At 38.6% G+C, this 13,540-nt stretch overlaps 2 protein-coding genes across 2 annotated transcripts; one reads left to right on the top strand and one right to left on the bottom strand.

The window, feature by feature from the left end:
- Window positions 1-655: 655 nt before the first annotated feature.
- LOC136183257 (GTPase IMAP family member 8-like) lies at window positions 656-4,051 on the top strand. Its single transcript, XM_065966212.1, has 3 exons — window positions 656-1,218; window positions 1,447-2,244; window positions 2,887-4,051. The coding sequence occupies exons 1-3, from the start codon at window positions 1,206-1,208 to the stop codon at window positions 3,585-3,587; spliced, it is 1,512 nt and encodes a 503-aa protein (XP_065822284.1). The 5' UTR covers window positions 656-1,205; the 3' UTR covers window positions 3,588-4,051.
- A 3,950-nt stretch (window positions 4,052-8,001) lies between these two features.
- cfd (complement factor D (adipsin)) lies at window positions 8,002-11,320 on the bottom strand. The gene is made up of 5 exons (XM_020643360.3): window positions 11,160-11,320; window positions 10,709-10,865; window positions 9,867-10,008; window positions 9,482-9,772; window positions 8,002-8,461 (listed from the first exon to the last, which is right to left on the bottom strand). Exons 1-5 carry the CDS (start codon window positions 11,218-11,220, stop codon window positions 8,285-8,287), a joined length of 828 nt encoding a protein of 275 aa, XP_020499016.1. The 5' UTR covers window positions 11,221-11,320; the 3' UTR covers window positions 8,002-8,284.
- Between the last annotated feature and the right edge of the window lie 2,220 nt (window positions 11,321-13,540).

Here is a 13,540-nt window from a genome sequence, read left to right as displayed (position 1 = left end):
TGGAGAACGTCTACACAAAATAGCATAGCAACGGGATGGACCACTTCATATTTAGGGGCGCCAGGAATATTAGGATGTTTATCTGGGATGTAGTAACGTTATATTCATCACCAAATTTGATGATTTAAACACCCTTTGTCAACTCTAGAATCATAGTTTGTATTGGCAGAATAAGAGTGATTGTTCAATGGGAATTTATCCCAAACTATTACACGGTTTCCCCCATTTTCTCTGTGGTAGCGTCTTGTTTGGGCCGTTGAGACAGCGGCAGGAATCACTGCGCAGCTGCACAGAGAGATGGTGCAATCCCTCAGTAATCTCAGTAGATGTGTGTGTAAGGGGGAACTCCTTTATTTACAGCAGCTCGATACGTTCAATTAATTAATTAATCAATCAATTAATTAATTAAATTAATTTGTTGTCAATGATAATTCCATTGCTATTACTTTACTTAATTTTAAGGATTTTATCCAATTTTAAGAAAGTAGCTTTGAGAAGTTTAAAGCAGATTTTTCTCATAAGGTCTTTAGAGTAAATCATGCTTATTGAGCATATTTTACCCAATGTATCATGAAGCTTTACTAATTTAGTTAAAGAAGTTCGGGGTGATTGACTGATAATCCACACAAGAAACAATCACAGGATGTCCATTAGACATGCTTTTATTGTGCAAACAGGAAGCACATACAGGAAACTGGGCAGGATGAGATGATTAAGAGTTTGCTAATTCTGAAGTTGTTTCAGGTTGCTCTATTATGCTATACACATGCTACAGCAGAGAACAATTTGTGCACATGAGCAAGGTTATGTTTAATGTGAGGTGGCCTAAATATCTAGCAAATTAATTCAGTGTCTTCCCATGACAAAAAGCACATGGATATTTTTAACATAGTTCTGCTATGAAGTGCAAAAAACTCTACTTTCTATTTGTTAGTATTGTAAGGAATAAATGTCTTAAAAAGAACTTGTTGAAACATGAGAAAGAAGCACTGGACCAGTAGCTTGTTCATTCCTTAAGCTGTGGTATGCACTTCCTTGACAACAAAACTGTTTTGGTCACACAAGAAATGTTGTGATAAGGAAACATCTTATAGATTTTCTCCCCCCTCATAATACTGGTTTTAGAGCCAGAGGATCCAGTTTCTTAGGTAAGCTTGAGCAGACAAGAATCACAAAGCTGACCTGTAGGAGCACCTGCAAGAGACATGGCAAAACATAGTAAGTGATTCTTGGTGTTTGCATATAGTCAATGCTATTTATGACTTATAATGAATTTGCAATTTAATAGCAATTTGAGTTCTTAATACCTGATGGAAAAACATGCAGCCACGTCATATAAAAAGCTGAAATTACCCTAAAAAGAAACGAGAATTTTATTGTCATTTGGTGTGTGCATTCACAACCATTTCCAAGTCGTTAACAAGTCACATCTGTGTGGTTTTGCAGACGGTGTAAGGAACACTGCTCAGATGATGGTCATATCCTCACTGGAGGAATGGTTCTCCTTTAAGTCTCTGCTGCAGAACTACTCTAATGAAAAACACCTCCAGCTAACTTTTAGTTCTCTGGGATCAAATCAGGTCTGTGACTTGGCAGTGGATGGTCGCTCTTTCAGCTTGCACTATGCAGCGTTAAAAGAAGACCTGACAGAGGAGGGCATCACGCTGGCAATAGAAGGCTGCTTTAAGTCCTGCACAGACAGGATCTGCACTTTTCTGCTGCTGATAGAAGGTGGACATTTTACAAAGAGGGAAAGGAGAATGATTGAGATTCTGCAGGCCCACTTTGGAGCCGAGGCTCTGAAATACTTGGTGGTTCTCTCTCTGGAAGATGGAAAAGTTGCAGAAACAATGGATGATGCCCTCCTGGAGTTGATAACGATGTGCAATAGAAGGTACTCTCAGATCACAGCAGCCGCAGCACATGAAAAACTATGCTCTCTACTCGACACGGTGGACCAAATGACGGCCTACACTGAAGCCATGCTGACTGAGGCTAAGAGACGGAGCACAGAGGATGCAGCCATGAGGATGCTGAAGGAGAAGGAGCAGGTCTTTAAGATAATGGTTCAACGAGAGGAGGAGAGACGGGCCAAAGAGATGGAGGAGCTGATGGCAAAACATGCAGAGGAAAGAAAGAAGGAGGCAGATGAAGGAAAGACATTTGAGAAGGGGAAAGAGAGCTTGGAGGAGCCCGTGGTGAGCCACAGAGACAGGCTGCAGCTCCAGATGAACGCCACTGAAGGTAACTTGTATTTTTCTCTGAACTTTTTTTACGTTTAAATCAGAGATGGGGGACAATAAGTGTATCGTATCATAAGTACAATTTATAGATCAACATTACCTTTATAGCCCAAACACTTACATCTGTATTTTTAATATGTAAAACAGTGTTGATGGATCATAAAAAAACATTTATTTTATTTTATAAGTAAGCAGTAACCAACTGATTTAAAAAAAATAACAAAAGTATTTATCCTGTATTGGTTTGTAGAAATAAGAAAGAGAACACAAACAAACACGATGCAGAAACAGTCAAATAAAGATTAATTATTCCTGTAGGAGATAAGAGGCACATTTTTTTGTTATTGTAAAAATTGGCAAATGATCCTACTGAGGAATATTTTTAATGAATCTGTTTATCTGTCTATTTTGGATCAAATAGGGAAAAGATTTTATTTAGAAAAGTAAAATGGAGTAAGTAAATATATGTCAACATTTCCACCACTAGGGGGCAGTATAGTTGCACAATAATAGCAGCAACAACAACTGGAAAAACATTAACAAACATGAAAAATTAATATCTTGTGTAAATATTTTTTAGGTTCAAATCTTCCAAAAATTCTTGCTAACAGCTTGTTTTCTTGTTTTCTTTTTCTGCATGTAGATAATGATGACACAAAGAAGAAGTCGGTCATCCTGTTAGGTCTCTCCGGCAGTGGGAAGTCTTCAGCTCTCAATCTAATTTTAGAGAGAACAGGTAATAAACACTCAAATGATGAGTCGAGTCACGAGGCCCCACAAACCTTGTGCTGCGAGAGAAAGCAGGTGTTAGCAGCGGGGAGGAAGCTCGTCCTGGTGGACACCCCCGAGCTGTGGGACGAGGACGAAGTGGAGGATCTGGAGGTGGTCAAAGACTGTTTGTCGTTGTCTTATCCTGGACCCCATGTCTTCCTGCTGGTGCTCCAAGTGGGCCGCTTCACCCGGGGAGAGAGCGAGATGCTGCAGCGCCTGCAGAAGATCTTTGGACGAGAACTTGTAGAGTACGCCATCGTCCTCTTCATCAGCTTCGACGGCAGCCAGAAGATCGACGACTACGTGATGGAAGCCCACGCAACCCTGCAGGATCTGATCAGGAAGTGTGGGAGCCGGTACTATGTGCTGAATGCTGCAAAGTCCCAGAATGCTTTGAGCTGCCCGCAGGTGGAAAATCTGCTGTCAGGTATCAACAAACTGGTGGCTTCACACGGGGGCCGGCCTTACCCAGTGAGGAGATTTACTGAGCAGGAGCTGCAGGAGAGGAGAAGAGGAATCGAGGAGAGGAAGGAGGGGGCTTTGGAAATGAACTACTTATTGAAAGATGATTGATTTTAAAAATATCAAATGTACGATGAATTGTGCAAAACAATCAAATGCACAAGTAATCACTTCTGCAGGGATTAAGAAATAGATGTTTTTCATTGCAACATGGTGGTGCTTTGGGTGTTTTCTGAGCAAAAAATTGGAGCAGAACACATCATCTTTTTTTATGTCTTTGTTTATAAGCACATGGGTAGAGCTGATAGGGGGAAAAAATGTATTTGTACTTTCCCATGAGTATGAGGACTAATCTGACTGGTTTATGAGATTTGTGTGTTGATATCGTGATTGCAGAACAGTTATTTCCTCAAACCGTATCTGTCAGATGTAATTCACTGAAAAACAACATACAGATTTATTAAAGCTCTTACAGCGTAAAGAAGGATTTTTGTTTTTTTAATCAAATGCGCTATAATGTCATATGTTTTCATATTTAGCAGTTCATCTGCTGGATACACACATCATTTGCAATAAGTTTTAAAGGTCACATATGATGCAAAATACTCTTAACCATGTTTTTCTAACACTAATATGTGTCCCTAGTCTGTCTACAAACCCCCCAATGATGAGAAAAGTCCATCCTCTCCGTCTTCTGCCTGCTCCACTTTTCAGAAAATGTGTGCTCAAACAGGCTGTTTGGAGATTTTTCCTTCATGACATCACAAAGGGCAGTAACAGCTCCCCCAGGTGGGTGACACTCCCACAGCTAGGTGTTTGTTCTGCACTCACTTTTTGGCTAGATACTTCACAGACATGTTTCTGGTACCTCTAAGAGATTATTTAAACTTGTTGGAAAGGAGTATAATGTGTGACCTTAAAGGAACAGTCTGTTTATTTGGTAACACTTTATATTAAGGTGCTTGTAATAAGCATTAATAACAGGTAATAAGTCACTTGTAAGACCTTATTAGATTCTTATTAACACAAATAAGATTATATAAGTGTTAATATAGGCATAATTAACAAATGTATTATGTCTTATAAGACACTTACAGGCTCTTATTAGAAATGTACACTTTATATACCGTCATAAACATTAATAAGATGTTTATTAACATTAAAAAGACTTCATGAGGGTTAATTAAACTATAAATTAATTTATAATTGGCTTGTAAGATATTAATTAAAACAAATAAACTTGTTTATAGACCACTTATCAACGTTCATAAGATGTTTATTCACATTGATAAGACTTTATTAGGTTCATATTAATGCCTTATAAAGGTTAATAAATACTTTATTATGCACTTATTAAGAGTTAATAAAGCTCCTCTGCAGGTACTGGATCTAAAGTGGGAACACTACTTATAAAGGTTAATAAATACTTTATTATGCACTTATTAACAGTTAATAAAGCTCCTCTGCAGGTACTGGATCTAAAGTGGGAACACTACTTATAAAGGTTAATAAATACTTTATTATGCACTTATTAACAGCTCAGTGGGAACAGGGTCCAACTTTCAAGTAAACGCAGAAACAAAAAGGAGGTCTATTGAACTTCCACTCAAACAGTTTTTTAAAAATAGAAAAATGCTACTACAAATACAAGTATTATCTTTAACGTTAACTGTAAACAACATTATGAAAACAGTTGGTGTGTCATAGCTACCAACATATCTGATCAAATTCAGGGAAAAAGCATAGTTGTTTTTAACCCAAGTTACTGTAAATAAAGTGTTGAAGGTGGACAAACATCAAAAGACTAGGACACCTTGAGCCCAAGGTCTGAATATCAGTCAAGAGATGCACACAGGAATACATGTATGTAAGGAACACAAATATTGCACGTCAAGATTATAATATACAATTTACTAATGCAATTAACAAGTTAATTAATAAAGTGTGCACATGAAATAAAACAAACATTTGAAGTGTCTAAGCCCAGTCTTTTTCGTTGGGGCTCAATCGAGGTGTGTGTTTCTGTTTAATCTGTGCTCTATGAAGTAGCGAAGGAAGTTCTTCCTTAGAAGAAACAGTCTTCTTAATCCCACTTGAGGTCTTGAAGGTTGGGCTCACTATCCAGTTAGCTGCTCACAGTTCTATGGTGGATGCTCTTGTTGGTGGATGGTCTTCTGGATGAGCCCAAAATCCGCCTTTTACCAAAACCTGACCTACAGACAGGTCACACCACCCCTATAAAGATAAACATGCACGTCAGCATCAACACAGAATTCATCTCAATTTAAGCACTTAACATTAACACCAAGTATTAAAATAACATCTGTTTTTATTCACATTTTTCCATTAGCTCTGTTGTACTACAAAAAAGGTTAAAGATTTTCTTTATCAATTTACTGTTAAGCTTTTTATTGATTAGACAATATAGGACACTTTACTATAATAACTGTACTATGAAACACTGAAGTTCTGTGTGAGAGACTCCACAAAGGAGAGTGAAATTAACAAAAGAGGGAAAAACTTTCATCATAACTTGCATTAAACTATTCCTTACTCATTTACATACTGTGGCTAAGATAAGCTACTTTCACCCTTCATGGTGTCAAACTTTTGCTCTCACAGATCACTAAAAGCCTGAATAAATACTACATTTTTCACAACACAAAAGCTAACTGATTAGCAGTGGCATATGTATCAAGTCAACTTTGTTTATATTCTTCAATAATTATATTTAATTATTAATAATAACAATATCATTGAACTATGTTTAATCTCGTTTGGGGCACCACCCTGTAATCAGGGAAATATAACCAAAATATCACTCAAATCAGTCTCAAATTAGTCACTTAATTAATAATATTATTAATAATTAATAACTATATTTAATAAATTGAAGGCGTGAAATCCGTACACAAAGCCTCCGCACCCAGCTTATATCACAATGTAAATACACCAGTAATCACAAACAACTGCTCTCTTAAATTATAACAGAATTTATTTAAACAAAGCAACATCAATCCAAAATCAATGAACTTAATCAAACAAATAACAATCATAAACTAATCTAAGCAAACAAACATTATCAAGCAAGGCTTGTGGAAGAGGTGTGTGTGTGTGTGTGTGTGTGTGTGTGTGTGTGTGTGTGTGTGTGTGTGTGTGTGTGTGTGTGTGTGTGTGTGTGATGGCTTCCTACCCGCGTGGTCACTCACGATGGTGCACACCTAACAAAGACCTAGTGGTCTTCCTGTCTAAAAGAGGTCGAGTTTGGCCCAGCACGATCGGTGTCTCTGAGGCGCCTGGATGGCCGCGGGTGTACAGATCTCTGTGTGTGTGTGGCCTATGTGCGTAATGGCACAGTGGTGGAGTTGGCCTCCAGATGTGCGTCTAGACGGGAATGTGTGTGTTAGTAAAAGGAAAAGAAAGGAGGAGAGAAATGCGTGCCTGAAGAGGCCGGATCACAGTCCGAATCCCGCGTCACAACTCGGAGTAATTCCCTTCATTCACAAAGAAACCAATGGCCGAATTCAAGTTAATACGGCTTACACTGGCCTTTCGGATCAGAAAGGAAAGAAAGCATCCAGAAAAGCAAGAGACAAACTGTGCAAAGAAATAGAAGAACTACAAAGGAAACTCAAACATCAGAAGAATCAGAAAGAAAAATACAAGAAAAGACTCCAGCGAGCAACCAAGACTCTCCCAGGTCCAAAGTTGTTTGTTTACAGTTAACGTTAAAGATAATACTTGTATTTGTAGTAGCATTTTTCTTTTTCAAAAACTGTTTGAGTGGAAGTTCAATAGACCTCCTTTTTGTTTCTGCATTTACTTGAAAGTTGGACCCTGTTCCCACTGAGCTGTTAATAAGTGCATAGTAAAGTATTTATTAACCTTTATAAGTAGTGTTCCCACTTTAGATCCAGTACCTGCAGAGGAGCTTTATTAACTCTTAATAAGTGCATAATAAAGTATTTATTAACCTTCATAAGGCATTAATATGAACCTAATAAAGTCTTATTAATGTGAATAAACATCTTGTGAACGTTGATAAGTGGTCTATAAACAAGTTTCTTTGTGTTAATTAATATCTTACAAGCCAATTATAAATTAATTTATAGTTTAATTAACACTCATGAAGTCTTATTAATGTTAATAAACATCTTATTAATGTTTATGACGGTATATAAAGTGTCAGTACATTTCTAATAAGAGCCTATAAGTGTCTTATAAGACATAATAAATGTGTTAATTATGCCTATATTAACACTTATATAATCTTATTTGTGTTAATAAGAATCTAATAAGGTCTTATAAGTGACTTATTACCTGTTATTAATGCTTATTACAAACACCTTAATATAAAGTGTTACCAAATAAACAGACTGTTCCTTTAAGGTCACACATTATACTCCTTTCCAACAAGTTTAAATAATCTCTTAGAGGTACCAGAAACATGTCTGTGACATGTCTTTGTTTTTAATGCTGCATCTTACTATTACTGTACACGATGGCAAACAAGTCAAGACACACATTCTATAAACTGCCTTTTAATGATTTCTCAATACAGTGAATTGATTAAATGCTGTGAGATATATTTTTCTGACATAAACATATAGGTAGTAATGTGTTGGGATCCATCTCTTCAATCATGCATTTAAGTAACAAATGAGTGTGGAGCACTTCTGTCCAGCAAAAAAACCAACATGTCCAAAGTGAAATCATCTGTGATTCAGTGGATGTAGGACTGTATTAGACACATGGCTGCGATTTAAAACTGCGATGAGCCACTGATAACTGTACCGCCGTCTCTCTCTTCACTCCTCGTTCTGTGCAGCATCAGGTTGCAGGGCCATGACGCTGTCGATCCACTCGGTGTAGTGAGAGATGATGGTGTAAATTCCAGGCTTTCTGATCTGGCCACACTTCATTCCTCCGTTAGAGGTGATGCCCACTGCGACGCCGTTGTAGAGCAGAGGACCTCCGGAGTCACCCTGACAGACGACAAAAAGCACAAGCAGAGAGGGAAATTACAATATTTTAAACATCTGCATGTGACAATGAACTGGAGAAGAAATGGTGAAAAAAGTTGGAAGCAATTGCTGATTTAAAACAAAGGTAACTAAGAAACCATAGCACAAACTTTATTAAAAAAAAAACAAAAAAACATTTCCTCTTGGTGTCGAAAGTAAAGCCTATGTGGATTTGCCTTAAACCTGATTTCTTTCTGAAGGCCTGCAGGGGGCATCTCCTACGGTTACAGAAAAAAGGGCAGTATCTGTGTCTCAATTCAACGGTGCATCCTTCAAAGGACGCAGCCTACAAGATGCTACCAATAACTACATGGGCTTAATCCCTTGTTTTAACTATCTTTTAGTAAGCCTTGATGTTTATTTTGTCAATGATGGTCACTTTTACAGTAAAATAGATATTAACGCAGGGTGTGCTTTACATGGCTACCTATGATTGGCACATTGCTACCATGCTAAACTGAATCTGAAAAGAGAGGTGGCCGCAATTTGTATCTTCTTGCAAAAACAGCAAACTCGCAAAAACAGCAAACTCAGCAATCCAAATGTTAGTCTACTACCAATGGATGACGCCACAGCATAGTTCACTTTCTTGTACAGCTAGATAACATGCAACAAGAGTCTACAGACATGCTAACTGCTACAGGAAATGGTACTGTTAACTTGCGATAATACTCACATTTACAATGCTCACATGTTCCCTTTTTAAGTGTAATGTGTTAGCATGCTTGATAAGTTTACTTCAAAGATTGTCTCCTTTAGCGCTACTTCTCTGCTACATTCTTATGTTTTGTCCTACAAAGTTTGTTACTCAAAGGCTATTTGGATTTCCACAGTTTTTTATTGCCGCTTGTAGCTTTGGTGTAAAATCTTTAGCTAATAATTAGACAAATTGATCTTTTTGTGCGTGAAGCCTCCCACAGTTTTGAAAAATTATTAACACAATCATTTATATTCCCTAGAAGGAAAGGAGCTCAAACTTACATCACAGCTGTCCTGTTTCTTGGAGGGTTGGTCACAAGGCTCTGGACATACTTTATGTGCACAGATCATGTTACTGGTGAACTTTCTGCCAAAGTAGTCGCCGCGACTGCATCGAGTGGGTCTGACCACCTCGACCACCACCTCCTGGAGCTTGTCTGGTCTGGAGCCCAGGTTGTTCAGAGATCCCCAACCGGCTGTCTCCACCTCTGCGTCCGTGTCTGGGTTTGTGCCGCCTGCTCGTAGATATTCCACAGCTCTGACAGCCTCAGACGCGTTAAATGGACGATCCAGCTGCAAATACCACCCAAAAATATGTTGTATCTTTTGGCTTTTTCTGGTACCTCCATCACTAGATCATGGCATGCAATGAAAACGATACATGTACCTTAATCAAAGCGATGTCATTGTCATAATTTGATGCGCTGAAGGTTGGGTTGTTGTGAAGTTCCAATATGTCAAATGTCTGCTTTTCGTCTTCGGGTTCACTCAGAGAATGGACACCAAGAACTACTTTCCTTCCATTCGGCCTATAATAAGAGCAGAAAAGATCACGAGACTGAATCAAAAGAACTAGACAAACAAGTTTCTATTTTTTACTCAACAAAACGGAAAATCGGTCATGTGGCTGCAGCAGCTGGGGATCTAACCCCTGACCTTCCGGGTTGAGAAACGACCGATCACAGCCGAACAAAATGCATCCTCTGATGTGGTGTTGAAAAGGACCGGCCTCATGCAGCACACGTGGTCTGGAGCTACCTGAACTTTGTTACTCACTGGATAAAGATATTCCAAACTTTGTCTGAGACTTTACAGAAACAACTTAAACCAGGACTAATTCTAGCAGTATTTGGAGTGAAACCATAGACTGTAAATATTAATGAAAGAAGCCTGGGTGTGTATGTGACTTCCTGTGCTTCTGCAGCCAGCCTCTAGTGGACACTCAATGAACTGCAAGATTTTGAACTTCTTAAGGCTTAATTTTTCAACACTTGAGGTTGCTGCTTGAGTGAGACCAGCTGCTGTGGCGCTCTCCAACATCTGGAAGTATTATGATTCCCTTTCAGACATTGTAAGCAAGTAGATTTATTTTTGCTGAATTGGGCTGAATTGTCTTTCACAGAGAGTATACAGTTTGGGTAAATTCCCTAAAGGATCTCATGACCAATTACTATAAAATTCTTAAAGGTTATATGGTTTGTTTTTATCTTCTGAAGACAGTATTCTCACCCTGTTGGCAGACAGTGAACTGCGGTCATCACCCACTGATCAGCGACCACAAAGCCTCCACACTCATGCTTCATATTTTCTCCTTCTTGGACCTGGATTGAGGCCATGTAGGGGCGAGAGTGCGGCACTGCCTCTCTGCCGCCGATGATACCCTCGGCTGAAATGATCAGAACACACAACCACAAAAAAAACTTCACAGTCAAACATTTCTGGTTGTGCACAGTAACATACCGAGGATGTTCATACCAACAGACAAGAAAATCTCATATTCTCATCAGTCAGCACTTCAGAGTTTAGAAAGTTTAGATAATAAAGAAGCAGGTATTGCTTTTAGTATCATATCCTTCTAGATTTGCAAAAATACAATGACAGAATTACAACAAACAACTCAAGAAGAACAGTCAAAATAAACGCTTCATATTTAAGAAACAATGTCAGCAATAAAACTCACTGTGGAGAACGAGGGCACAAACAAAAGCAGCGACCACCAGAGCGTCTTTCTCTCCCAGCATGATGTCAGTTTAACTAAAGCGAGTTTCGAAACTTTGGCGTTTTAAAGGCTTCCACTCCAAGGAAAGGAATCATAAATCAAGGATTGCTATGGTGCAAGACACGAGTGGGAGTCTGACCTCCTCTTCTTCCCCTCCGTTTCCTGGAAGAAAAACAAAAAAGCAAACAACATGTTCACTGACTTCTCTATGTTTGATACTTTTCCTTTAAAAATCTGTATTGTCTTTAGAGCTGGGTTTTCATTTACAATTTTCATATTCACATTCACATTTTCATGGTAAATTCAAAGCTTGATCCAAAGGCAACCATGTCCAGTTGCCTTTGGATCAGATCAACCCTCAAACTTTCTCTCGTTGATGCTGCCAATCTACGGCAATTCCTGGCAGTTTACAGTGTTGACTGTAAAGTCACATGAAGAGCCGTTAATTTGAAGGGTTGGGGGTTAGGGTTAGGTTTGCTAGGATTCCTAGTATCCTCATTCTACACATCATTTACTTCAACCTCACTTCTGAAAGACGTTGGAAACAAATGCACACATTTATTTACGATGAGACATACACACGTTCTTTCAAAAGTGTGAGCATTCATTGACAGGAATACAACTTTTTAATTGTCTTATTTTGAGTTACATAATGCTAATATTTGGACTGAACCCTCTTGACCTGGTGCACTTCAACACAACACTTCCAGGCAGGGAACATGAAGCAGCAGATCTGTAACAAATAAGTACATTTGTCAAACTTTGCAGTGACAACAGGGTAACAAAAAGTGTTGCACTCCACATTACACGCAGAACATGGACATAATAGAAACATCTCTGCTAGAGTAACCTTTGACACAGATCATACTGCATCACTTTGACATGATTTTAAGAATGAGAAGGATTAAGATGAGGAGGGAGACCTCATAAAATGTGCTGCTGCAGATGGACACTGGTAAAAAAAAGAGTGCATACTTCAAAAAATCTAAACAGACGAATCATCCCCCCGTGCAGTGTGTGCAGATCGAGGAATAAGGTAATCAGACTTGTTTTTTTTTTTAATCCAGGCTGTAAACATGTTAATTTTCTGGCTTTTCTGAATGGGTGTGTATGTGACTTCCTGTGCTTCTGCAGCCAGCCTCAAGTGGACACTCCAGGAACTGCCGGATTTTTGACCTTCTGCATTGGCTTCATTTTTCAACACTGGAGGTTGCCGCTTGATGCAGTTAATTATTCTCTGCGTCGGTCATGGTAGACTTCATACAGCCTTAAATCCAACTGGAGTAGTCTTAAGATTTCTTTGTGTCAATACAGTACAGATCAGGATGTAAATGCTCTTATTGCTAAAGACTATAATTGTAGTGCCACAAACAATTCCCATTATGTCATCAATTAAAAACTACACCCTCACTTCCACCTGTCTTTACCTGCTGTAGTTAAAACCTGGCACCGGTTGGATGTATCCTGTTCAGACAGACCGTCCTTCTCAACCCATGGATTTGTTTCTGCTTCCACAGCAGCTCTGAGAAATGTTTGTTTAAGTGAAAACTCCTGTCGACTGGTGTTTGGACAGAATAATCTTGTTGGGAACTTGCAGAGAAATATTGCCCACAGTCTGGGAACACTTTCTCTCTCAGGCTGATTTTATTTAAAGGTGGAGGAACAGAGAGACGAGAGGCCTTCGAGGAGATGTAGGAGTCAAATATTTTACAGAGGGAAGCTTATAAAAGTGGATGTCAGACATGATTTACTCGTGCAACCTCATTATGAAGCTTATAGATTTTGTTTTGGATGCATTGTGTTTAGACAAATATGAAAGGGAGAGTGCATTTTCTTTGCTTTTAAGATTTTTTTTTTTACATGAGATTGGCCATCTCCTTTGAACACCTTTGCCTCCCTCTTTATGTTTGGTCTCACCTGCATTGATTTTCAGCAGGTTAAAAGAGCTTAGTGGGTTTAGGGGTCACCCGCTTATGAAAAGGGCAAATGTTTGGCAGCACTAATGAACTCGCTCACAATTCCTTCGGGAGGACTGCTCTGTCTCATCATGACGTGGCTCATATGACATGACTCAAAACAAAGATACTAAAAAAACTGTTCAAGATTCAAGATTTTTATTTGTCACATGCTCATCCAGATGTGCAGTGAAATGTAAAGACTGTTCCGCAAGGCCATGCAATAAACACTCAAATTACTAATACACATATATACAGTAAAATAGAATATAATGTAAAATGATTATACAAAATACAGAATATAGAATAATGTAAACAGTGTAAAGTGTCCAGGGTGTCAAAGTGCAACTGGAGTGAGGTGCGTTCAGTTAGTCGGCTGTTGATTGA

This window comes from Labrus bergylta, chromosome 18 (assembly GCF_963930695.1).
Source record: "Labrus bergylta chromosome 18, fLabBer1.1, whole genome shotgun sequence".
Lineage (NCBI taxonomy): Eukaryota > Metazoa > Chordata > Actinopteri > Labriformes > Labridae > Labrus > Labrus bergylta.
The sequence above is the reverse complement of the archived record's forward strand: the minus strand, read 5'-3'. Positions and strand labels throughout refer to the sequence as shown.